The sequence below is a fragment of the Haliotis asinina genome, chromosome 13 (assembly GCF_037392515.1).
Source record: "Haliotis asinina isolate JCU_RB_2024 chromosome 13, JCU_Hal_asi_v2, whole genome shotgun sequence".
Classification (NCBI taxonomy): domain Eukaryota; kingdom Metazoa; phylum Mollusca; class Gastropoda; order Lepetellida; family Haliotidae; genus Haliotis; species Haliotis asinina.
The window spans coordinates 22,723,639-22,750,725 of record NC_090292.1 but is presented as its reverse complement, the minus strand read 5'-3'; the positions used below and the strand labels follow the sequence as shown (position 1 = coordinate 22,750,725).

Here is a 27,087-nt window from a genome sequence, read left to right as displayed (position 1 = left end):
GGTCTGGAGTTGAGATTTCTGTCAGAGAGGGGATGTTTTGAAGATGATGTGCTGTCAATCAGTTCATCTTGCCCGGCCAACTGATTCTTTGGCACCTTGTATGCCTCGTATTACAAACAGGCTGCAGACCCGTAAAAGTCCGGGGTAGAATAGGTCTTCAGCAACCCATGCATGCTTGCCATAAAAGGCGACCATGCTTGTCGTCAGAGGCTACTAAAAGGATCGAGTGGTCAGGCTCGCTGGTTGACACATGCCATCGCTTCCCAATTGTGCAGATCGATGATTATGCTGTTGATTACTGGATTGTCTGGTTCAGACTCGATTATTTACAGACCGGCGCCATATAGCTGTGTGGCTTAAAACTCGACTCACTCACAAACAGGTTGCTGGGAATAGGTTTCACCCGGGATACCCCTGGGATACCCCTTGGCGCACACTCGTACTTAAGTTTGTCGAATACTGCATGTCATGGCACGCCAAACGCCCACACATACCGAAACATGAGTCTCAAAACCTAATCAGACAATGACTTAACTTTTCAGTCGATCCGAATTTTCTCGTGTCAAAGTGAGAATATACATCACAAACAACTCTGGTTAAACTGAATTCCAGTTTCTTGTTTCAGAAGAAAATGATACTTATAAATGAATTTAAATTTTAAACTTATTAACGCCATATTTCTATATTTTATGGAGGTATAGGCAGAAATACCTCAATTAAGACGTCACAGACATGCTGATTTAACTTGCAGCACTTGTATGGCGTGACGTGAGAATTCATGTTTACATAAGACCTGCGTCCGTGAGAAGAGTCGCTTTCCAAAGAGGAGCGTCCTGCGTGCACCCGGTGCACAGCTGAAGTATCCTGACGTGTCACGTTAGACCTGGCCATTGTGGTTATCAACTGTATTATCTACCTTGTGTTCCCTATTTTCAGAAAAATTCATTTCGCCAAGAATGAAGTTTGTTTTTTGGGTTCAATTTACTCAAAGAGAGAAGTGCTAGTGCAAGCTTCGTGTTAAAAGGATAAAGGCATCCAGGGCTTAGCACGTCTTCGACTAAAGTGCAACCGTAGAGCATTATCGTTGAAGCCGCAACCGTTTTCAGTGCTCCTGAAGAAACCTGGGGGCAGCATTATCGAAGCAGTTCTTATATCATCTAGTTTTCAATCAGACAAACATAGTAATTTTCTCGAAGGCTCGAATATTTGATTTATATGATATTTACTATAGAGAATGGAACCTTAATCTATCAGTTGCCTTAAGTAATGAGGGCAGCAGATCCGTTTAATTCCTGTTCTACCTCTACTAGAGCTGGCTATCAATATATATCACAGAGGTAGATCAAGGTCAAGTGAATATCGATAGATTGTCGATAAATATCGGAGAAGTAACTTTGAGCAACAATAAAAATCCGAAAGAAATCAACACATCAGTGAAGATTGGTTACATGAGTATGCATGGAGTATAAACAAAACGAACGTACTTAGGACCAGCCCGTGAAGAAAGACCTACATTAATGCATTATCCTGGAAGATTTAACAACTATCTCATCACATTAGTTCATTTAGATATTTTCGGTGGCACGGTATTCACAGAGCATCCACTCGCCACGCAGAAGGTCCAGTTTCGATTCTCAACATGGGTACAATACGTGAAGCCCATTTCAGATATCCTCCACCGTGATATTACTCAAATATTGCTAAAAACAGCATGAAACAAATTCACTCACTCTCTCATATCGATAAGAATTAGTAATGATTCCTTTCAACATATCCGATTATATATTTATTATTCCGTCCAAACGACTACCCGTTATTTTGAAAACAGGTAGTATTAGGTAGATAATATAGGTGAATATCGTAACAGACAGGTCTTAAAAACAATTAAACTTTCCTTAAGTGATAAAGAATTTCACGCCTTAGATGTGTTGAAAGTTACAATCATATGCAATTCACTCACTCATATCGATAATAAATAATAATGATTCCAATTGACTTTTCCGATTATCAATCATATTAGTCAGTCTTAGCGACTACCCATTTTAATCCAGGGAGTTGCCTGGTAAAACTGACTCCAAACAACATGCTTATCATGAGAGGCGCAGAAATGAGGTGTTCTGGCTGATGATGAATTGATTGATAGCACACCATCGTCAAACTATTCAGTCTCTGACAAAAATCTCAGCCCCAATCCATTAAATATTTTGCCAATATTCCACTGCACCTATTCCTTATCACATACGCCAAGAAGGTGATTAGGTAGTCCTAGTTCAATTATTAGGCAGCAGGGAGATAAAAATATCTCTAATGATACTCAGGAATGTAGCGCACTGTGTCTGTTATTGCGATAGGCCACACTTGCAATCAACTAAGACCGAAATATTCCCAGAGATTTCGACCAGAGGACTACCAGATCATGATCGTGTCTTACTAGACGTCTACAGCTTCAGTACTGAATACATGAGTCTAATCAATCCCGAACAACGTCCAAATCACACAATCGCTGACATAAAATACGACTAACTATCTGTCTTATTAGATTACCAGCATGCGAGGCGGAGCAGCGATTGGAAATAGATCTGATCCTGGCTTGGAGAGCAGGATTAGCTACGCCAGTTTATCACAGATGCCGTCAAGTTGGGAATCACTGGAGCACACATTAACCTGAAAGTGCATGCTGTCGTTTCTGCGGATATACTGAAGGACAAAAGTATCATTGCTTTATCTTTCGTAACTGTTATGGTATTTAAAATACGAACAGAATTTTGGCACATTCCTTATATTTCATAGACCTAACTAATTCCAATAAATGGGGGATGGTATATCACTTTCATTAACAGTTTCAATATTGCTGTGACCGCATATTATTTTCCCACTTGCGACACCGCTGTTCATGCTGTTGATCACTGGAATATTTGTTTGTTTTCGTTATTAACAGTGCCAATATCGGTGTGACAGCTTATTGCGTTCCCCAACTGCATAGAACGAGGCTCATGTTGTTGGTTGCTGGATTGCTTGTTTGTTTCTTTGGATGGTTGCTTAGTAACATTCCAGATACGTTGTCTACGGTCTGTAAAAGTCCAGTCTGGACCAGACTAGCATTACATGAGCGTTATTGACTGTCAAAAAATGCAGGACGACCTTTGCGTGTTGTCTACAGGAAAAACACACGTAATTGATTATCATGTTTCCACCAAACACGTGAACATCGACTTTGTGCCCCATACACAAATATACTCCTGTACATAAATCACGACCTTAAGCGGAGATGCTGTCTACATACAATACTAAAAATACCTGTGTTTATGAAAGAAAGAAATGTTGCTGAAAGCTAATTAAGGATACCTAATTTGGATTGTCCTAAAAAGGCCAAGCGATATTGACTATTGCAAACCGAAGCACACATGCCTTTTTCCGATGATATATTTTGGGAACCAAACCGAATTATTGCAGCTGGATTACGAAAATCTTTTTTTCATGAATTTTCAGATTTTTGCAATGTTTTACAATGAGTACATGAGGACAGGGCCGGGATAAGATTAAGAAAATATATTACGAAACATGTCAGTGTGATGCTTTACAGTAACAGTATAAAATACAAAAAGAACGAGCTGATTAGATGTTGGTGTTCAAAGTCAGTCCTAGATGGCGTGATCCCTGCTGTGTAGGGTCTGAGTGACAGTCAAGTGGTTAAACCATTTGGTCGTCTTGTAGAACACGCTGTTTCGAATCCCCAAGTACATTATTTGAAGCCGTGTTCCCAGCCGTGATATTTATGGAGTACTGCTAAATGCGGCAAAAACCTAACTTATCTGCGCTGTGTGCCCAGGATATCTGATGATGCACCATCAAACCACGCTTTTGACATCTTTTTTCATGTTCACATTCCTAACACCTGAACCATGTTGTTGAACATTTCTGATCTGCGCAGGAAACGCTTTACTTTCTCAGAGGCATGTGTAGCCAAAACGCTCTCAGCGAATCTTGTTTAAGAGCAAACCTATTGTTCACACTGTTCAGTATCTTGAAGGTCGTTTGTGTAGTTTGTTTCTAAAGCCGCTCTCACCAATGTCAGCTACATGACCGCGGTCTGTACATAATCAAATCTGGATCAGACATACCAATGATTCAGTGAATCACCTAACCCAAAGTCATCCTTGTTCATAGCTACTTGTGGCGTCTTGGCTGACTACCCAAATGCGCTCTTTAAGGATTATTTTATCGCGTTATTTCCATTTGGTCTGGGAACCGTGGGCATAACAGATCGGCATATTTGTGGTATATAATTAGCCAAATTACGGTCATGTTTAAAGCCAAGTGTATGTATTAATTTTTATGTAATTGGTAATTTATAGTTATTGGGGTTTTATCGGTTTCTGACCAGCGAGAGAAGGTACAATGTTTGCTTTATCGTTTTTAACTTTTATGAATTTTCTTGTTAATATGGAAATGAAATTCGGTACATCATATCTTCACTTTTTGAAATCGGCAATAACGGTTTTGGCGTTTAGTTTCAAATGGGTGTCAGTTCTATTTTCAATGTATTCTAATAGATCTTGTAACATTTTTTTACTTATTAGCATTTAATTAGCAGTTGAATGATTGATTCTGTTTCAATAGCGGTGATTCAATTAGTGTGAATTTGTATAAACCGTTCATGGTATTTGTTTTGAAGATTCTATTGAGAATTACGGCATTGAAGCCATCTGTGCTTATCGCTTAAAATGAAATAGCATAAAATTGTTTATCCTTCCTCACATAAATGTACAATCAACTCATTCGGTACTTTGTGGTAGTACTTCTTTAACATTACATCACGCATGATGCACGTAGTTTATGGAAAACATTTGAAGTTGTTCACTGGTTACGAGGGGCGTACATCCACCCGAGCCATGTTAGAATTTTGTTCATTGGAACTGGAAACGATTACGCTTATATTTTTGCCATGTTATTAAACAATGTTAGGTTCGGCTCTTATCACTTCTATGCGTCATGATCATATCTCAAAATCGAACTAAAACGGACCGAACCGAAGGCTAAAAGCCTTGTACAGCAATACATACCGTAAGGTACCGTGGTAAGACCACAATGTACATTAAAATTAATATGTGTATTTCGTGAAGGTGTTTGAGACATTTGACGACGTATGGTTTTGAAGATGTTAGATTTTTAACGCGTTTTGGATGTAAGTGTTTAACGTTGAAAGTATATGTGTATTTTTTGAACGAGTTCGGTATTTCAATGTTTAACTTTGACGATGTTTGATAGGTATGTATGTTTTGAGCACATTTGGTGTTACATGAAGAATATGTGTTGTTTGGGGGGGTTTGTTTGTTTGTTTGGGTTTTTTGGGTTTTTTTTTCTGTTTGTGTATGTGTTGAACTCATTTGAGAGAAAGCTGTTTCATGATGAAAGTGTTTGATATCTGGGCATTTGTAAAATGGGTTGGGATGTCAAGCTTTACAGCGAATAAGTCTAGCCATACAATCAATTAAAAAGACGCGTATTCTACGATTGAAACATGGGTCGTTTTAATTTACTTGGAATGTATTGGGACGTAAACTCACAGGAGGACAATAGTTTCACAATACTTTAACATCATTTGATTTTACAGCTACTCACAATCGAAATTACTAAAACAAACTTCCAAAGAAAATCTTTACCTATTTCCATCTCATTCAACAAATCAAATTCTTTTAAAAATGCAATAATTAAATGAAGAGTTATGTTATTAAAAAAGTCCCATTTTGGTTTGTTTAACGCTGAAAGATGTTTTATAAGTAATGAATGAAGTGCTTGAGATTAACGTAGTTCACGCTGAGTCGAAATATCGGCATTGTGAAGGATTGTTTTTTTTTCATTTCCAAGTTGTTTCTATATAGCATTAACTGATTTTTTTATCTGTCGGCGTGGAATACCTGTCATCTATTTGCATTTTGAGCGAGTGAGTGAGTTTAGTTTTACGCTGCTTTTGGCAATATTCCAACACCATGACGGCGAGGGTTGGGGTGAGTGGGCACCAGAAATGGACTTCACATATTGTACCCATGTGGGGAATCTAACCCGGGCCATTGACTCGGCGAGCGAACGCTTTAACCATTAGACTACTGAGACTTTGTATGCACGCATTTTTCTGGACAGTTACAAATGGACTTCTTCCATCATACAGAGTGTATTCCACACTGAAGCATGTTTTTTGTGTTTACATGCATCAGTAATTGTTTATTGTTATTTGAACTAAACGTCCAACTGTTCTTAACCATCTAGTAATTCTTATATACTTAATTTTATTTTTTATTTTCCACTTTTCTAGCATCACCCTGGTCTGTGGCATCCGAACCAAACGACAGATGGGCATGGTGGTTGAAGCAGATCCTTACGCCTATTATAGTGGCCATAGGTTTCGGCGGAAACAGCCTCTCTTTCGTGGTCATGAAAACCAGATCATGGCGACATAAGTCCTACAGTCACTTCCTGTGTGCCTTAGCTGTGTTTGACAGCCTCACTCTGATCAACAGGGAGATCCTTCTTGTTCATGAACTCCGGGAGTACGCAGGGGATTCAGGGCTATACGCTGGATTCTCTGACACCGCCTGTAGCATCCATAACTTCTATGAACACATGTGCTACTTAATGTCTTCGTGGCTTATTGTGTGTATGGCGATGGAGAGGGTCGTAGCGGTCTACTTTCCTTTGCGGAAGGCTTTTCTGTGCACGCAGCATGGCGCATTGATCGTTATCCTGGCCCTTGTAATGCTTCTTACATATACTCAGGTAAGTAAGTGAATACTGTTATACCGGTGAAGATCCGGGTAAGAATCAATCTTCAATCACTCACACTCTCACCAAACCACCACTACCATCTAGAGCCAGCTATGCTTACACTCCCTCTTCATTTCAAAAACTGAAATGCGATCGGCTGGCGTCGGATTTGTACGTATTCGAAGCTCGAAAATAAACAGTAATCCAAAACACCACAAAAGTGAATCAAAAAACGAACCCAAAATTAAGAAGGACTTACCGACTTTACCTGTTGTGGATGTTTATCGATCTACTATTCTCCCTAAAAGTAACCTTCCTAGGTTATTTCTGTAAGGGAACCGTTTAAATGTATTTGAGGGTATGCGTTAAACGTCTGTAGAAGTTATCACGGGTGTGAAAATCATCACGCGTTGTGTCCACCCTGAGGACATGCTGTTGATGAGTAATTGAATATGATTTTACGCCGCTTTTAGCAATGTCCCAGGAAGGGGAACGCAAGAAAGGGTTTTCACATTTTCTACCAAGTTCGGAATCGAACCCATATCTAAAACTTGACGATCAAACGCTTTCTCCACTGGCATCTACTGTTGATGGGCGTGAGTATACGTAGCAAAGAAAAAGGAGCAAACATAGACTCAAGTCACGTCTAGTCTGTTCCACGTGTATTCTTATTTGTCGATAAACGCCTCGTGTGCCCAAAGGGAACGTTTATTGAGTGTTCGACGTCGAAACCATTAATTTGAACTGACTTGTTGAGGTTGAGTTTCTTTTTAAAACAACAATATCAAGACCAGCCATTAGCATCGTTACTTGACGTCATTGAATTACCATGGCTTCCCGATGGTTAATTTACGGAGAGGAAATCGTGAATGCCAGGAAGACCCACAATCATAACTGAACTGCGTCCTTCAATGAAGAACCACGATGATAATACTCTATCGTGTGAAAGCCAATGTTCACACTGGTTACGCGTCCACATGATACAATTACTAAGGTAGCCATTCAAATTACCATTGGAGTAATGACTTGTAAACAGCTTTGTGAAGCCTGTCGACCTGTCTCAGTAGCGCTGATTGTAAACAGAAGAATCAGGATAAATACCCCCTGTCCATAAGGGAGCAGAGCTTAGCCGATCAAAAAAGCTATTTTGTGGCTCGCAAGGTGAATGACTTCGTGTCTCTCAGCATAGTTAGGGCTTTTCCAGTTAACGAAGTGTAGGACAGGAACTCCTTGGTTTCCATTTGCCACTGTGTGATCTGAACAAACACTTCAATTTCCCATGGTCGTATCATTTGGGCAGGAAACGCATTTTTGTAGAGGCTGCCCTTCCCAATCCGTGCAAGAAACATGCCCGACAAAGTCACGTTTTCATCTGGGAAGACATAACTAGTCAGCGTATTTTCTCGCTGCTTCGACTGATTAATTGGAGCTTGCGTGTATTTTCTAGGTGCTCTTCCCGTTAGTTCGATAAATTTTAGGTGCTTTGAGTATTGTCTCGTTAGTTTCTATAAAAGAAAAAGTATTAATTTCGAGAATTATCTTGTTACCTCGAGCATTTTCTCGTTACTTTGATTATTTTCTATTAGCTTTGAGTATTGTCCCGCTATTTCAGGTTTCCGTCAAAAATTTCAAATTTCAGTGTGTGTTTTTTCTTACTCCACGTTAGCGAGTCTGACCTCTCGATTCCGGAGATCGCCTTTTCCGAGAGGCATGTTTTGCTGAAGATATATTTTCTCGGGTACCGACTATTTGAAAGCTGGGAGGAATGAAGACATGAGATCCGTTATGCATTGACAGGTGGGTTACAGAACAGTTTCGAGTGTACTGCTATTTGAAGTGAACTCTTGCGAAATATGCGTCAAGCTCTACCAAAGTAATCAGCAGTGCAGAATATCTCCACGAGAATCGCTGACCGAAGCAGATTCTCGGCGGTTCATAACCCTCTAAATGCAGGCAAGATAACAGCAGAGAACGGAAAGACCAGAAGGCACTCCAGAGACAAGAAGGGACGAACAGTGACCAGCTAATCCATCCCGCTGACCACTTAATGTGTCATCCTGACTACGTCGCCTTCCTCTAGAAGTGTCATCTGCCCAACCTCACATACTTGTACTCCGAGGATAAACCACCCATTTTTTCTACGTTGCTATCCCTCGTGTTGTTATAAGTGTGTCAGCGTAGAATTACTGGACTCATAGAATTTCCCCTTCACCACCTCTGGGCACATCTGCGTGTTTTCAGTTCTTCATGGTCAGGAGTATTATCTGTCAGCTGAAGGGAAGTATGAATGTGAAGCCTCAATGCAATAGAACGAACTCCATCTGTTCGTGGCTGCTGAACACAGAACAGTCGACTCTGTGCTTGTGTTACAGATATCACAGATGTGGATCTGACTTCAGTTTTTCAGTGTTTGAACGACCAAACACATCTAACAATACATTGATGATGACGGGTGAGTAAGTTAATATTTAATATCAAAGCGGCAACATTTCAACAACATCGAGTCGAGAACATTTAACACTGAAATGGTATACATGTGTCTATCATAAAACCTGTCGACGAAGGATTGATGACGAGTTGAACATGAGGTCAAAAGAATCCGGTTTTTAAGTCTCACTGACCACTGCTATGTCAAGCGCAGAGATTCGTAGACACTGAAGTCAAGAAAGGAGTTTTGGCAGCAGACCAAATATTTCGTTTTTATTTGATACAGCGAATATGCATAATGAAGTTAAGAGGACACTACGGAACAAAACTGGTGAAATCGTTTTCTGGTGTCATCGAATTGCTGTTTATACACTGATGAAAGCCAAATGGAAGTTGCTGTCACAGATGCCTGCATGGCATAGCGTGCCCGTAGCTAATTTCGTCGAAGTGTAAGATCGGATTCCAAGGAGCGGTAGGGCAACTTTCTGGTTAACGCGTTCACTCGTCATACCTGGTCATATTTTAGCGTCACCCGCTCAGAGACTAATGGAATAAAGTTAAAAGCTGCAAAAATCTACTCGCACACAATTCCAAAATTTCCATTTCGTTTTCGACCAATCACCGTAAATAATATTTCGAAAATCAAACTTTTCAAATAGCCGGATGGGGACAATATTCACACTGACTCAAGGGCAGCCTCTGACTAATATATACATATGGAAATTAATTAAGCAACACCAAATTCAAAGACACATAAAAACTTAACAAAGTTTAACGAAGTAATTTTGATGATTGATTATTCAATTTTGATGTATTGACATACAGCATGAGCTTTTCATGGGTTGATATGACGCGCGTGAAGCTTGCACAGCGCACGTGCATTGCTTTAACCTCAACTTTCGAAAAATGCACTTTTTCCCTGGGGTGTTTACAAGCGCAGGTTGTCGATTGCATTCGGTTTTTCATTCATTTCAATGTCATGGCACGTAGGAAATTATCAGAGGCCACTCGTTGGCAAATAATCGGCATGAGGAATGCTGGTATGTCTCTAAGACAAATCGGGACTCAAATCGGACGACATCATTCCATAATTTCAAAACTTTTGAAAAAATACCGGGCCACTAATGAAGTTAAAGACCTGCCTAGACCAGGAAAACCCAGGAAGACCACAGTCCGGGAGGACAGAGCTTTACTGAGACTTGTACGGCGCAGGTCCTTCGACTCGAGCTCTCGGTTGAGACAGGAGTGGCTTCCAGGGAGACCCATCTCGAACAGGACTGTTCGGAATCGTCTGAAAGCTGCAGGATACCGGGCAAGGAGGCCAATCAAGCGACCCAGACTGTCTCCAGCCCATAAGGCAGCCCGACTGGCCTGGTGTAATGACCGTTTGCACTGGAACATTGCCTCTTGGAGGAAGGTCCATTTCTCAGATGAGAGCCGGTTCTTGCTGCACATGGTGGACGGTCGTACTCGGGTCTGGAGGCAGAGGAACACAGCAATGGCTCCACGGAACATCCAGGAGACTGTGGCCTTTGGGGGAGGTTCCGTTATGGTATGGGGGTGCATTTCCATGAACTGCAAGTTGGATATCATTACCATCCGTGGCAACCTTAACGGTGTTCGTTACCAACAGGAGGTTCTTGACAGGGCTGTGGTACCTCATTTTGAGAACCATCCTCTGGCAACGAGACCCATATTTATGGACGACAATGCTAGACCTCACAGGGCGCATGCTGTAAATGATTTTTTGCGGCAAAATGCAATTGACAGAATTCCATGGCCTGCCATGAGCCCTGACCTCAACCCCATTGAACATTTGTGGGACTTTATTGGCCGTCGTGTGAGGCAGAGAGACCCACCAGTCCATAATCTCAACGAATTGACGGCTGCCCTGCATGAGGAGTGGAACAGGATCCCCCAGAATCAGATCCGGAGACTCATCCAAGGAATGAGGAGGCGTCTGGAATCGGTGGTGCGTGCGCAGGGAGGACACACTAGATATTGATGAAAGTCGGTGTGCAGACTCTCAGATGACTGTTCTTTCTTTCCATGTGACATTTGTGTTAATACACCTGACAACAACGTCTGTGGATGAATAGTAAATTGTGTCCATTTTTTCATGAATTTAAGACAGTTTTAAGAATTTGGATTTCGTTGCAATAAAGCAAAGTCTTGATACTTTTTCCCTTTAAGTTGTTTGTCAGAGATCGTCTGTTGAATAAAAAAGTGTCAAACTATATCAACCCGGCATATTTTGATTGTCAGAACACTTCAAAGTTGCTCCAATAGAAAAAATTGGGGTGTTGCTTGATTAATTTCCAGGTGTATATTTTGGCTAAAAGAAGCAGGTAATGACGATTCGCTAGTTCTATGGTTGATACTGTTGTAGTTACATTTACTGTGTCTTGTGAATGTTTCGGACAACTAACGTTTATTTCTCTTTTGTAATGCACTTTTCAAATGTATACTTTCTTCTGTCGGGCTGTATTATATGGGCTGTGAAATAAATAACGCTCATCTGTGTTCTGTCGACCAGATAGGACATTTTCCCGGTGGATGATCTTCCGCAAAAAAGTAAGAGGGGTTTTCCGTTTTGTTTGGAATAACCGATCAGTTTTGAAATCGTGAAAACATTCAACCGACGATGATAAATGGGCTTCTGTATTCTTGTTCCGATGTTTTTCAACACGACAAGTAACAAATTCGTCTTGTTAATCGATATCGTCCGGTTCTGCGCCTCACAATTGTTTGATGGAGGAGGGTCCATATATACTGCTCGTTGAACACAGACGTGGGTGGTTAATAGCACTGACTTATTATTTTTCTCAAAATCTAGTTTGGTTGTTTGTTTAACGCCGCACACTATTTTAGCTATGTATCACCTTGTGTAAGTACACAAATCTGGGCAAGCAAACCATTGATCAACATCATGAGCAACTGAGGTAGGATGGCGTTTCAACCACGTCATTGGGACTTTTCTCCTCGTTCTTATGCCAAGCACGGGTTGCTGAAGACCAACCCAGCCCGGATCATATCTTAATACCCGAGGGATGGACTGCTGATGAGCAGTTCGAACCCGCATATTTACAGGGAACAACAGTGCATGGGTGAATGAGTGAGTTAATATTTAACGTCACGTCGGCAGTATTGCAGTCATATCAAAGAATGTGAAGGTTAATATTAAGAGAAAGGAAATTGCAGGTCTAGTATCAGTCATTATCCTCCAAATCAGGTTCGTCCAAGACCATCGGGCGCGCAACCCTTCTAAAACTGACCGTCCGGTCGCCAAACATACCATCCCGGACAGTCTGGCAGGATCGAGCGTGCAACGCTGGTTAAGGTTAACCTTCGTAAAGGTTGCTTCGTGAAAGAAGACCCAGGGCGGCATGTAAATGCTCAAGAACACACATCATCCTCAGCACCACACGTTCATCTAGTAATCAAGTTCCGCCTCCCAAACAACCTAACCATCATACATTAAATCTGTTATGTAAAATTGCAACGAGCCACCTTCATGCGTCACGTCACAGGTTGAGGTTAGCATGGACATTTTCTTCCGAAGACAATGATTAAACAGATTGGCATGATCGGATTATTAACGTGTACAGAATGAATACCGGAGGGCAAGAGAGCTATTGTATAAACTCAGCGCAGATTGGTTGGCCCTTCCGTTTTCTGGTTCTAATAAGTAATAATTACATGCACAGTGTATGATTTGTCTTCGCTGTGAAATAGGTTGACAGTCTAAGTATGAGTTATTAATGTTCGGGAGTCAGAGGTCCACGAGCATCTGCCTGAACATTATTCTGTCAACTTGAATGATCGCCTGTTGCATATTTAATCCTTAACAATCTATTTTTTACACAGATTTAACGAAACAAAATAATTAATCAATTCGCGTTTCTACAGGAACCACTTAGAGTATTCTGAGCCACTGCGGCATTCTTGATACAAGCGTAACTGTAGAATATAGGGGGCGTGGTGGGCAAGCTGTATGAGGCGCCAGACAAGTGATCCAACTAAACTAATGCTCAAAAGAAAGCATACACCTCTTTGGTTAGACATTAAATCAAAACGGAAACAAATATCATTGAAATTATTTTTTTTTCAATTGCGCATCAAACGTCCATACATACAGTTCATGAAATGGTGAAGGTTTGGTTTGATGATCAGTGACAGAGAACTGTTGTCAAAAGTATATTTACACATTACCAAAAGTCAAATAGAACATGTGCCTCCCTGGAAATGTCACTGAAGTCAAGCTCAATATCGGGCCACAACAAGGCGCTGCATGGATAGGGGTAGACGGGGGTGGGGTGGGGTGGGGAGTCACGTGTGGGCGACCGCCCATAGGCCTGTGAGATGTGCTGCATCTTTCATCCAGACAACTGATCTGGTAACTCTCAGAACTTACCAGATGGCTTGGAATGTTGCCAGTCCAGAATTTTCTGGATTAAGAAAGGTAGCAAGAAGGTTAATAAGAACAGAGAATTGCTTAATGTTTTCAATTTTGTTTCCATCAAGGCGAGATGGTGGCCACATGGCAACACCTAGCTGCGGGTACAGCATTGAGCAAACACTAGGACAAGGTACTGTGACTATGTGTCGCAGCCCTCCATGCTGTGAATGGGTACCTCGTAAGGATGGGAGAGTCACAATAAAACGTGATGCACCTAGTGGCAGCATGAATTACGTAGTCCCCAGGGATTTGAGATTCATAATACAATGTGCTGTTGAGATTGACATCCAGTGATCGAGGGAAACAATACCAGTGCCTTGAGCATGTACTAGTGCGTGGATATGTGAGCTACATAAATATCCTACATCATGTCGTGACATGTCATGTCATATATCATATCTCACTTAAGGTTAAAGTCCAGCTTGACTAATTCCAAATCATGAAAATCATGAAAAATATAAATGTCGTATATCTGTAATCAGCAAATTCACCATTTCAAGATCTGTCTCATATATCTGCCAAGATCGGTTGAAAGATATGAAATGGTTTTCGAGTTGTGCTAAGGGAAAAATAAGGATGTAATGCTAAAACTATATGGACAGTACCACATATAACAGACTATATGTCGCCAAAAAGTGCAAGACGATCATGACACTGAAGATCATGGAGACTTAAGGTACTTTCGTTTCCTGCGTGAGTGAGTGAGTGAGTTATTATTTAACGTCACATCAGCATATCTCAGCCGCCATACCGTGATGAAAACAATTTATATAATAAATGAAAATTATGTTGAAGGGTAAAACCTGTCGACGATGGAAAGTAAAAATACTAGAATATTACAGATATAAACTAAAACTAGCATGAAAAATTAAAACATTGTAATAAAAGAAGACAATACGATATAAAACACGGGCTACAGATCGCCAACAACCGAAGGCAGACAACCGTACTAGGGACCATGGTTACCTACAGTACTTTTGCTACCTGAGGGGACCCCAGCTGCATTTTCACCATCATTCAGCCTTCAGAGATTGTACTGTTGATCCATTCACAAAACATATACTGGTATATCAACATGTTTCAAATGAATCATTAACAAAAAAAATCAGTAATTAAATAAGAAAATCAAAACGATCATTGACTGTTATGTAAATCCGACTTTCTGAACGTTGCACATGACAAGGGAGCAATCATTGCATCACAATGTAAAGTATCATGGTGTTATTACAGTGGAGTAGTTTCGTGATAAGATGGTATATGGTTTTACGTGGCTTATGGTTTGTCATGACATTGGGTGACGGATACACATCGATCACCTTGTATCATCCTGTCCCAGAGAATTTGTGATTGGAAGAAATAATAAATAACTCTGTTACAATCATTCGTTGTCCAATTGCTCCAGTTACTGTATGTATCCTCAATCTTCTTTATGGAACTGGAATTGTGAGTCGCCTGACCAGATGACATGACGCCAGTGTAATCACACATTCAGGAGCCCCAAATGACCTCTATGGTGAAAAGACTGTGTATCTCCATGCAATCAGCCTGTGTTTCGCTGTTGGTTGGATACGCAATACATGTTCCCAATCTATCTGGCTACGATTGCATGTCATCAGTGAGCCTGGCCTAGAAATCTCTGCTCTGTCCTTATACGGACATCATAGAGCTGCCATTGGGATATTCCAACCAGGCGTCTAAACTAGTAAACAGAATACTAAACTCGCTTTCGTGTAATACCATTTTTATCAAACGAGTTAATGATTTGGTATCAAACGAGCGAAAGCGAAAGCGAAAGCGAAAGCGAAAGCTCGTTTGATACCAAGTCTTTAACGAGTTAAATAAAAATGATATTTCACGGAAGCGAGTTTAGTATTCTGTTTATTACTCGCCAACATTAACTGACAGAAACTGCGGCGAAATTCCCTACAGTGTGATCACTCTCAGCTTTCCGCGAGTCAAGCAAGGGCTTGTAGAATTGCGACATCGACATTAGCATTTTGACGTCATACGTCAAACGATATTATACTAATGCAATATTGCCGTAAAATATTACAACGGACGAGTAATAATATTTTTTTTTAAATAGCGCAACTAGTGCTTGGTCATTTCGCTGCTATTTTTCACTCGATCCTTGGATGGCTCAATTAGGCTCAACGGCACATCGTCTTATCAAATTCAAATCGTGTTGTGGCTTTCACATCCTAACGAGGTACCCACACACAGCTGGGTGGACCGGGACTCATAGTCACAGTACTTTGTCCAAGTTCACAGCACGTTGCTGTACCCTCTGGTCTTCTTCCTACGGACTTAAGAGCACAGGGTTGCGCTCATGATCCCTACACCTCATCCTGACTAGCATGGCGCTTTAGCCAGCTCGACAACCGTTCCACCACTGTCTCAGTTAAATTGGAGAGGGGAATAATAATAATAATAGTATACAAGCAATATCACTGAATGGGTTCCAGACATCCGTTGGAAAAAATCGAAGCCAGACTATCGATGTCGCCAAAGCACGCTTTAAAGTGTAGGCTGTGGTGCAGATATTAAGTGACAAACTGTGACATTTATCGATGAATTAGAACAACAAATGTGATTGGAATGGTACAACTGTTCATCACTTGTCTTTAATCTGCCTTGATCTACTTCAGTGATTCAATGGGTATTGCCTTTGGCAATATTCAAGCAATGTCGCGACGTAAGATATCAGAATGGGCTTTACACCTCTGTTTCAGGGATGGATACCATAAAATCCGTCATGAGGCAGCTTTTGTGTTGCTCGCTTACATATTTATGTTCATAATCTGACAGAAATGTTGACTTTTTGAGCTGCTGTCGCGTTATGTTTCTATCAAGACTTAGATATATGCTTGGAACAGGAATGTAAGCACTTCCAAGCTGAATGTTTTTTGAACTGTGTTGCCTGAAGACACTGGCGAATGTATGTCAGCACATGCCCCCTATGATAACCATACAATACGTCATTATCGACTTATATACAAAAATTGGATCAATATATCTGTGTATAAAAGTGGCGATAAATATATATATATATATAATATGTAAAACACGCAACTGCTGCTTGGACATATCGCTATTTATCCCGCGATCATTGGATGGCTCAATTTGGCTCAACGGCATATCGTCTTATCAACCTCAACTCCTTTCCTTGTGTCGTGGCTTTCCCATCCTTGATATACACTCTTGATGAGCATGTGACGTACCTTTGCATACGTTTATGTCTAGTCTGAAGCTACCAATCCTCAATACTACTCATAGTAGTTCAACACGTGAGCACAAAGGGTCGAAATCGCAATATCAACACTTACAAATGTTTAACGATCGAGACAAGGTATCTTTAATTTATTATCGACACATACAACATTAATCTAAGAAGCGACATATGGCTGACAGTGACGACCGTTCGACCATTCCTTTGAATTCGTCACTGAGGTTGCAATAATGTAATATCTATATACTTAAGCAAATCAAAATATAGTGCAAAGCTTTAGGCCGCTCTCTACGGCATTAGCGTGTTTGTTTCTGAACAAGAGAAAAGATTTCGTCACGCAAATATGCTTGTGCTAGCGTTTGAATGCGTAAGAAGGTTTTTACTCTAGAAACAGCTATAGCTGTACTTCTCTGGCAACTAGCAAAGAACTGATGAAGATGTATAGCCCTGAATTCAGTATCATGCAGTTTTACTTATGAACTGTGTCACAATACATAGGCAGCTCATACCGTCACAGGGCAGTTTTAGTCATGGCTAAATTAACTTAGCTGATGTAGTTTGAAGACGGTGCCATATACGGCGTTCTCGTGTTACCCGCATTTTCTCCTTGGGGGTGGGTGGGTGTCATGCTCCTATGCCTATTTAGTGTAAATGGCAGTTTGCCGTGAATGTTATACTTTTAGACTGTGCGGGTACTGCATTAATACGAGATACCTATTGTAATGGTTCTATCTTAGAACAACTTTTCACTCAAAGTCCTAGCCATGAAAGTATATTCTAACTAATGGCAATTCAATGACAAGAACTGCTACGCCCAAATACATTCTTTCATTTAAAATTACATAAAGTTCGAAACAATAGTTATATAAAGTTGATTGACTATTTCAAGGATGCTGATGTACCTAGATTAAGAAAAGCAGAATATGAGAGTCCTGAAGAATATCTGAACTGTCAGTAGCATTAAGGACAATGAAATATTGGAAACAGTTCCTGTTCCCGATGGCTTTACTGTGGAATTTCTAAACGTCTTCCAGCTCTGGGTTAATTTCTGCTAAAAAATCTCTAATTTACGGATATAATAGAGGCAACTTGTCGAACACTCAAAAGCGAGGTCTTATAACGTATGTCCCTAAGGGGAATAAGCCTATGAAATTCATTACACATTGGCGCCCAATATTACTACTGAACACTTGGGATAGCAGCAAAAGCTAATAGATTTTGGAAAAAAGAGTTCTGCCAAGTATTTTAAGTGAAAACCAAAAAAAGGCTTTATTAAAGAGAGATTCATAGTTCAAGTTACTACAATGGTTTATGTTCTAATTGAACTCACAGATACCTATCATATACGAGGACTACTTTTATCGGTAGACGTGGAAAGAACATTCGAAGTTATTTGATATTATAATATCGTTTTTATATGGAATATAGGGTTATTGTCATTTGGTTTTGCTACATAACCTTTTACGACTGAATGTGGGTGTCGCCAAAGAGATCCTTTTGTATCGTACTTGTTTAATCTTTGCATTGAAATATTAGGTATGATGCTATGTATCAAATTACAAAATTAAAGTAGTTACCAAAATCAGAACCACTAGCAAATCGGCCTAAGATGTTTTTAATTGAATGAAAAGTTAATAGTCGTACTACATAAGGATACAAAACTCTCAAAAGTACTAGTAGTCACTTATTGTTTCTTTCATAACGTTCAAAGTTGAACATTAACGTTACAAATCGTGATGATCATAATATATGCTTCAGCAAAAAATTCAGGATTATGACTATTCAAATAGTGACAGTCCACTTTGGTACTGACCAAGTTTAATGAGATCATCACTTTGAATCAAAACAACTGTCCCAATTGTCAACACGTTTTGTGCAACTCCGGGTCCCTCTGTTCAGCCTCTTCAACATGCTCAAGAGGAGTAGAAGCATGTTCATCAAGTTCAGTTGTAGTTACTGACACAGGTTTACTGTGTTTTTACAGCTGCATGGCATACCTCCAAATGAGGTTTCAGGTTTTGAAAGCAGTTTTTTTTTTATTTTACGGTAAATTCTGGCTTACTGCGTGATGCCCCGTACGCAACAGCAGCCTCATGACATTTTTCAATGCTTATGGGAAACGATCGTTCCTTTCTTCAAATTAGTTCATCCTATAACGAAATGGCCACTTTTCTATCTTTCATATCCAAATATTTCATATTTTACCCAGCACAACAACGTGAACATCAGCCAATTGAACGCAACAGATCGTTTCGAAAAAATTCTCTCACGATTCGATGTTTAATATTCTCCATGTGATGTGATTCTCTTAAAGTTTCTTCTTCACCTTTGTTTAGCATTAACGGGACCATTGCCTTGTGACAATGCCTTCATATCTGTCTGTCGTTTCCGTATGCTTATCTACATGGCGCCATTTGCAAATGATGATGGATGCGTCTACTATCTTGATTTCTAAACACTGACACTTATCACGACGGGCCTTAGAAACTGGTGAGGATTTCTGTTAGTTTCACTAAGTTCAGAATTGTCGGCTTGAAAGCAAAAATTCCAAAATGATTATAATTTTTTACAGTTAAAATGTCATGAAGAGAATTGTTCGCAGACTGAAAATTTGCACAAGCAAAACTGGGCTACCCCCATTCTATATTTACTAGCCCTGGGATGTTTTACCTAGCATTGGGCTACCGCGCTGGTGGTTATTGTGAACGCGGTGTAGATTCACCACTTTGCTCCTTTTGTCAAAAAAGATCTTGACACTACAGTACATCTCTTTTTAACACGTAAGCATGTAAAGAAACTTTCGAACGGAGTGACAGAATGACTTCATAATGTTCAACGATCTGTAAACTTTACGTTTGAAAATGTTTCGTTTGGAAATAAAGGTGAAAATAATAATCATCATACAAAGGAATTCATTCTACGAGTCAAACAAAACATATTAAATATGCTTCTAGAAACTATTTGTCTAATGTTAATATTATGAAAAAGAAGAAGTTATTAAGTATCGTGATGATACCAAATATCTCCATTTATCAAATGGTATCAACTTGTTTTATTTTTAAATTCTGGTAAACGTTACACTTCACCAGAATACACGTACTCGTAGATCTGTACTAACTAATGATCCTGAGTGCATGTATGTACATATTACGTACGTCTGTTGAATATCAATGTACTGTTTGCTGCCTGCTTGTATACTCCAGTAACAATGGCCGGTAAAAATTGGAAAGAGTTTGTTTGCTTTGGTATTCAAGTGATGTGGGTCTTTGATATCGTACTTTTACTACTGTTCTTTACGTGCCCAGGAATTCAGACCATATTTCTCGGTTTGAAGCAATAGTTTTCATTGATATAATTCATGGGAGTTTCTGCAATGGACAGTTCTATTCACTGACTGTTCTTTTTTTCTCAGGTGTTCCGGTTCTTCATGGTGGGCAAGATAGACGACAAGTGCGTGGCCTTCACCGACTACCTCACCGTGTACACATCGCTTCACGTCTACCTCTACCAGTTCACGCTTATCTTCATCCTCCCAGTCGTCATAGTGCTCACATGCAACATCCTTGTGCTCTATCGGATATACCGTGTGAAGAAACTGCGACGGCCTGAAGACTACGCTCTCCCGAGATCAAGACGGAACGTTGCTAAAACGCATAAAACAACGTTAATGCTGGTGACGATATCATTTGTCTACGTTGTGACCTTGTTCCCCTCAGTCATCGTTTCGGTAATCGTCCATGTTGCCATAGCCACCAGGTACAGAGGAATGCGGCAATTATTTCACAGACTCTACCCCTTCATGGACATCTTCGAGTTATGCTCAGACATCAATTATTGCTCAAATTTCTTCACATATATTTTGTCAGGGAAAGTATTCCGATTTGAACTGAGACGAATATTTGCATGGGAGAAAAGCACAGCTGTTACAACAACGAAGGTCAAGGACGATTTCGCTCTGATTTGAAATTCCAGTATTGTTACACGTTAACTGTGTGGCGAGTCTCGATTCTTTGGACTATTCTAGTCTCTGAGTTCGGATTTGCCGATGTTGGAAATGATGTTGTATACCACAGTCATTGTGAAATTTAATGAACCTTGACAGTTCGTGTTGACGTGTTTTCTCATGTTTTCACTATTTGAAGTTTGAGCTGCTTTCAAGGGATTAAAGCTCATCCACTTAAATGCTGAACGTTTTCTGAAAGAGGTGTTTTCTTTATCGCTTCTGAATTAAAAAAGCTTGTCTCTTAGAAATCAGGATAAGTTTACAACGATTGACATTTTCCCCTAGCATTTCAAGCCAACATTATATTAGAACCCTTTGAGGAACATCATCTGGTAGAAGTGAGTTTTACGCCGGTCAGAGCAATGTTCCCGGCCCATCTTGAGCGGGAAACATCAGACATGGGGTTCACACATTCTACCCATGTGTTGAATTGAACTCCGCTTGAACAATTCAGTCGCTCTTCCACCTACATGAGATTCAACGTTTTGTCTCTTGTTGATACACTTTGTTGTAATACTGCATGTTCATCGAATGGGCTGTGTACCACTTACATAGGTTTGTGTTAGCTGTATCTCCAAAGTGAAGCCATTTTACCTTGCGTGAGTGACGTCAGTCCTATCCGCAGTATTTCAGCCAAATTGTGACCAAAGAATGTATAACATGCATGACACGTACATCGGGGATATAAGATACAGATACAGGTTTACAACCAGTATACAATAATGCAAGATATAGAAGTAGGTACTAATCAACAACTCAAGGAAGATCACCATTCTTAGAACCATGTTGTCATAGCTACCATGTGTAGAGGCAATTATTTCACATACTCTACCCCTTCATGGACATCTTCGAGTTATGCTCAGACATCAATTATTGCTCAAATTTCTTCATGTATATTTTGTCAGGGAAAGTGTAAAACCAATAATGTAAGGTATAGAAGTAGGTACAAATCAACAACTCAAGGAAGATCACCATACTAAGAACCATGGGGCCTTACGGTACGTTTGCTTCTTGTATGGACCCAAGCTATATTTACACCATCACTTCAGCCCATTGCGATCGTGCCTTTTATACGGAAAACATATTTATGGAAACTTTTCAAACAATTTAATGTTTTTACACAAAACAATAAGTAAATAATAATTGGACGGTCATTGTTTTTGCACTGAATTATTCATTGACGGAAAGAAAATATGGCCAAGCAAGACTTCAGTAGCTAGTCGCCTGGGGATTCCGAGTACACGAAAAGTAAATAGCGTTTCGTGATTAGTTTTGTGAATTTGTATCCTGCTCAAAGCCTTACTCGGCAATTTTTCAGGTGTAAGGTGGCTTTCTGTAAATAAACGACTGTGAACAACAGCATGAGCTTCGATCTACTCAACTGGGACAAGATGACATGTGTCATCCAAGTCAACAAGCCTAACCAAACGATTGCTTTTATCTTATGACAAGCATGGTAGCTGAAGAAACAACAACCACAAAATACAATATATAAAATAATAATGAAAGACCATAAAAAGAAAAGAAAAAAACAACAATTTGTAAACCAATTATACTCATTTGTTTACAAACACGATTCATGATTTACATCATCAGCATGCAGTTGATGACTTTACTTTGAAACTTGACGTCACGCAATGGTTCAACCATAGTGTAACAGGATATCAACTCTACATACTGGATGCATATAAACAATAACCCTGTCGTCGATGGACATTGTAATAACTGCACGGTCACAGAAAATATGTATTATAAAATAGGTGATAGCAGCAAAATGAAAACAGTTTTGGGGTACAAGTCGATAGGAAATAAAATATACATCGCAAGTGCAGATGTGTTACAGATCGCCGGTTCTGGTGTCCTTGACACGTGGATTATAAACGGAGACTAAACGCTCGTGTTAGTTATTTCAGTAAAATTGATTGTCTTGTTAAAACTTCATTTCCGTATTGAATGCAGTATTTCTAAAGAAAATGTATTCAAATGAGTCTTACCCAGCCTTCAGCTACGATTTTTTATCCACTTTTAGGGTCTGTTTTATGAGTAGTCTTTTTTAAGTATTAAACTTAACATTCATTTCTGCTGCCAATATCGACCTTCCGCTAGTTTTCGTCCGTCCTAAATAGAAACGAATGTTCATAATGAACATTCTCAGCGTGTGAACGGCCGACACATACTGACCATTGTGCGTCGTACTGTGAGGTGAAGCCTCATCTGACCTGGTATTTTGATTACAGTGGAACTATTTGTGTCGGTATCAGGGGCGGATAAACAGAAATATAGCAAATGCCTCCCACAAATACAGACTTCATACAGAAAATCATTCCAGGAATGGAACACATAGATTGATTGCCACAAGCTAGATCAAAAGTGGTCGATCTGTCTTGACCCATAAATCCTTGCCCATCACCACACATGTAATAGCCCTGGTCTGGACAGTTTCCGCTGACATAATCTATGCTGCAAATCAAGCAGAATATAGCACCTCTTTACCTTGGGCTATAACATATGATATTTAAACACTGTCAGTTTAATAGACATACAATAAGATGAAAAGCTGGGCCTGGTGGTTGTCCTTACAAAGTACTGGTCTTGAATCAGTCACCCCAAAACACAATGATATATTAAAATGCATAAAGGAAAGGCCATAGATCGTCAACAACTGAAGGTAAATCGATATACTAGGGACCATGGGGACTTACAGTGCCTTTGCTAAATGCATGGACCCTAGCTGAATTTACATCACCCCCTCAGCCGCTGGCGAGTGTAAGAAATGTTAGCCAAAATTAAAATAACTTGAATACTACGTTTTAAAATCCTTTGACCTTTGACTCATTGGGACGTACGTACCCTCTCAGGAAGACACTAGTTTTAGCTATCATTCATTTGGTAAGGTCAATAAGATGCACTGAGAATAATCACAATGTCCAAAATCAGTTCCTTGTGGTTACAGAGTTTATCAATAAAAGGCATAAACAAACTGTCAAATAACATGACATCTGATGCTTTAAAAGTTCAGAAGCGGGTATGACCATCCCGTACGTTTAAAACTACCAAGCAACGCGTCCTCGCGGACAGTCTGATGCATGTAAGCACATTATCTGGGAGTCGAGGCATTGCTCCTGGAAAGTTGCACCAGTACCCTGGTACATTTTCTTTGTTTGGTTTGTAGTGCGCAGACATCTACTAAGAACACACCAGATCCGACTGAGATCAGGTGACCACAACGGGCAGTCTAGAACGCTGATTTCTGCGTTCTGCGTTCTGCAGGTGGTTCCTGGTCAAGATAGCTGTATGGGTGTGGCATTGTCGTATTAAAATTGCAGAACTGGAGCATGTGCTGCCTAGAATTGAGTAAGTTCGGGAGCTAGCACCTGGTCACGGTAACTTGCAGCATTAATGTCCCCACGGATAACCAGAACGCGGGAATAGGCAATACCAAACAATGCACCCTAAATCACACCAGTTCCGCTCCCGGATCTGTCAGGTTCCTGTACATAACATGGAGGATAGTATTCACGGCGTCACTCATCCTACCATCAGTGAATTTGAGGGTAAATCTTGACAACTCGATTCTAGTTTCTCTGATTCCATGGAAGGTGCCCTCGGGCACACAACATAGGCTGACGTCTATGTAGTTGCGTAAATAATAGATTTGCGATATGGCCTTCGAACACAACGATACTCGAATAAGGTTTGGAATGGTTTGTTCAGTCAATCGACCCCTAAACAGTTCATTCCTGGTTCATGTAACCTTCAAAACACGGCTACAGATGTTTTGGCGGTGCCCTGCCTGTGACGTCACTCGTCTTCTTCGGCAATCAGTAGTGGTGCCAGTTTATTGCCGTCGAGTCTGTAAATCATAAACAGTCTGACGGATGCACCCCCATTGTCCATACAACTCCACTTTCTGACGTTCACGTTGCACATTTGAGAGACGCGTATCTGAATTGGCTTTTCTGAATAGTGCCTTAAAAAGTGTGTTTCTTCCCCTCTTGGTACACTTGATGGTAACATATGCGATGAAATGCACGTAAAAAAAACATTTCAGTACGATGGGGTGCACCGTGTCTGGATTGACTTAAATATGCTGCGATTATTTTTTTGTATAAGTTGTCATATATCCTGTTAAGATGCTATTTCTGAAAGTCGTACAGGAAGTAGTTATTGCCCCACGGTTTAAGGTGTCATGTTTTTCCTGTGTCGTAGTTTCCTAATAATATGATATATGGTTGCCTACCACGTTTTTGCCACGGCGTTGTATAATTCTGTCAGTTTCAGTATCTGGAAAACGTACAAGTTTAAGCTGGAAGTAACGTGTACTGACACATGTAATAACCACAGTCTCAACAGTTTCCGTTGAGAAGCGGAATATAGCATCTCTTTAAGTCTGGCTATAACTTATTATATAATAATATTTAAACGCTTTGCATTTTCTGGACAAAGTGGTTGCCCTGAGAAATATGTTTCAATCAGTCAATCACCCCAGTATAATCACTCCTCTAGTATTGCTGTCTACCCTCCTTGAACACCGCTCCAACTGTGGTTTAAACATTTTATTACTCATGAAAGTGAATCGAGATTGGTGAGCAACCGTTACTGCTTATCTAGACACCCTTGTAAGACATACTACAACATGAAATGGAGGATTTGACGCTATTCACTATTGCATAAATATGAATATTTTTAGAAACTTTAGATACATATAAATATGCACAGATTATATCAAATACTAGTATTCATAGGTTAAAGGATTACAGTTGTGTGCTCTGACTGTCACAACTGGCACAACAGTGAGTGAATTTAGATTTTCTCCATCGTTTACCAGTACTCCATCAAATGTCATGGTGGTGGACACCAGAAACGCGACTCACACACTAAACCCCATTCCCTTCTCACAGAGGTTACTCCTGTCATATCTTTCTGTATAACTTTTGTTCTGATACGGTCATATTTCCTGTTTCTCGTAAAATCCCCTAGCGGCAAAAAATCGCAACACGAATTATCTCCCTTAAATTCTTTCTATCCAATGCGATCGCGTGTTCCATCGACTTACATGGAATACGAGTTAGTTGATCAGTTCGTGCGAGGGATAGTATGTAACTGAAAAACAGAAACCAGGGCAATATAGAGAGCAGGAATCAATCGATAAGATGTTTTAGTTTATGTTACTCTTAAGTCGATTAATGGCTAGCTTGTACGATGTTAACATGGGGGTTGGATACGCTACTACCCGACTGTGTTCCGTCTAGATGAAACGTTTGCGCATTGTGCTGGGGAATAGGTTCTAGTTTTCCTGAAGTATACGCATGCGAATTATCACTTTTGAGACAACGTCGCTGATTGCTAACACTGATAGCAACCAATCACGAATCTTGAACACGTTCGACTTGAAAGAGTCGTATTAGAACAGAGGTGACAGAGGAATATATGTCAGGAGTAACGTCTGTGGGAAGAGAATGACTGAACCCATTCCTGGAAGAGAACCTGTGTTCCGTTGTTGAGCCACAACGTTGTTTAGCTCAAAACAACCTGAGCTAGGATCAAACTTAAACACTAAGGTTAGAGTTACCATCACCATCTTTAGCCGTAACCTTAAGGTTGGGTCGGACCAACCTAAGTTCTCCACCTTACCTTAAGGTTAAACTTGGCTGAGGTTGTTTCGTACAACGGGAGGCTAACCTTAGTAAAGGTCTAAGGCTGTAATCTTAGAGATGAGGTTGATCTTTAGAGATAAGGTTGTTTGGAACAACGGAGCACTGGTCCTTCAGCGTGAGGAGTGTGTGAGTTAGTATTTCCCGTCACAACGGCAATATTGCAGCTATATCGTGACGAGAACAATTCATTTAAAATGATGAAAATATCTGGAATGGTAAAACCAGTCGACAATGGACAGTAAAAACACTAGACTATCACAGATATGAAGATAAAACTAGCATGAAAACTAAAACACTGTAATCAGAGAAGACAATACAATATAAAACACGGGCTATAGATCACCACACTGGGGACCATAGGGACTTACATTACTTTTGCTACCTGCATGGAGCCTAGCTAGATTTACACCATCCCCTCAGCTGCTGGCGACAGTAAGATAATTTAGCCAAAATCTAAAATAACAAATACTATATTTAAAACCTTGGTACGTGAAGTTTTTACGTTTAAGGCTGTGGGACTTACGTACCTCAGTGGGGACAATAATTGTAC

At 40.2% G+C, this 27,087-nt stretch overlaps 1 protein-coding gene across 1 annotated transcript; it reads left to right on the top strand.

Annotated features, from left to right (window-relative positions):
* Positions 1-3,902: 3,902 nt before the first annotated feature.
* LOC137259423 (FMRFamide peptide receptor frpr-18-like) lies at positions 3,903-20,841 on the top strand. Its single transcript, XM_067797084.1, has 3 exons — positions 3,903-3,957; positions 6,314-6,774; positions 20,290-20,841. Exons 1-3 carry the CDS (start codon positions 3,903-3,905, stop codon positions 20,839-20,841), a joined length of 1,068 nt encoding a protein of 355 aa, XP_067653185.1.
* Positions 20,842-27,087: the final 6,246 nt, after the last annotated feature.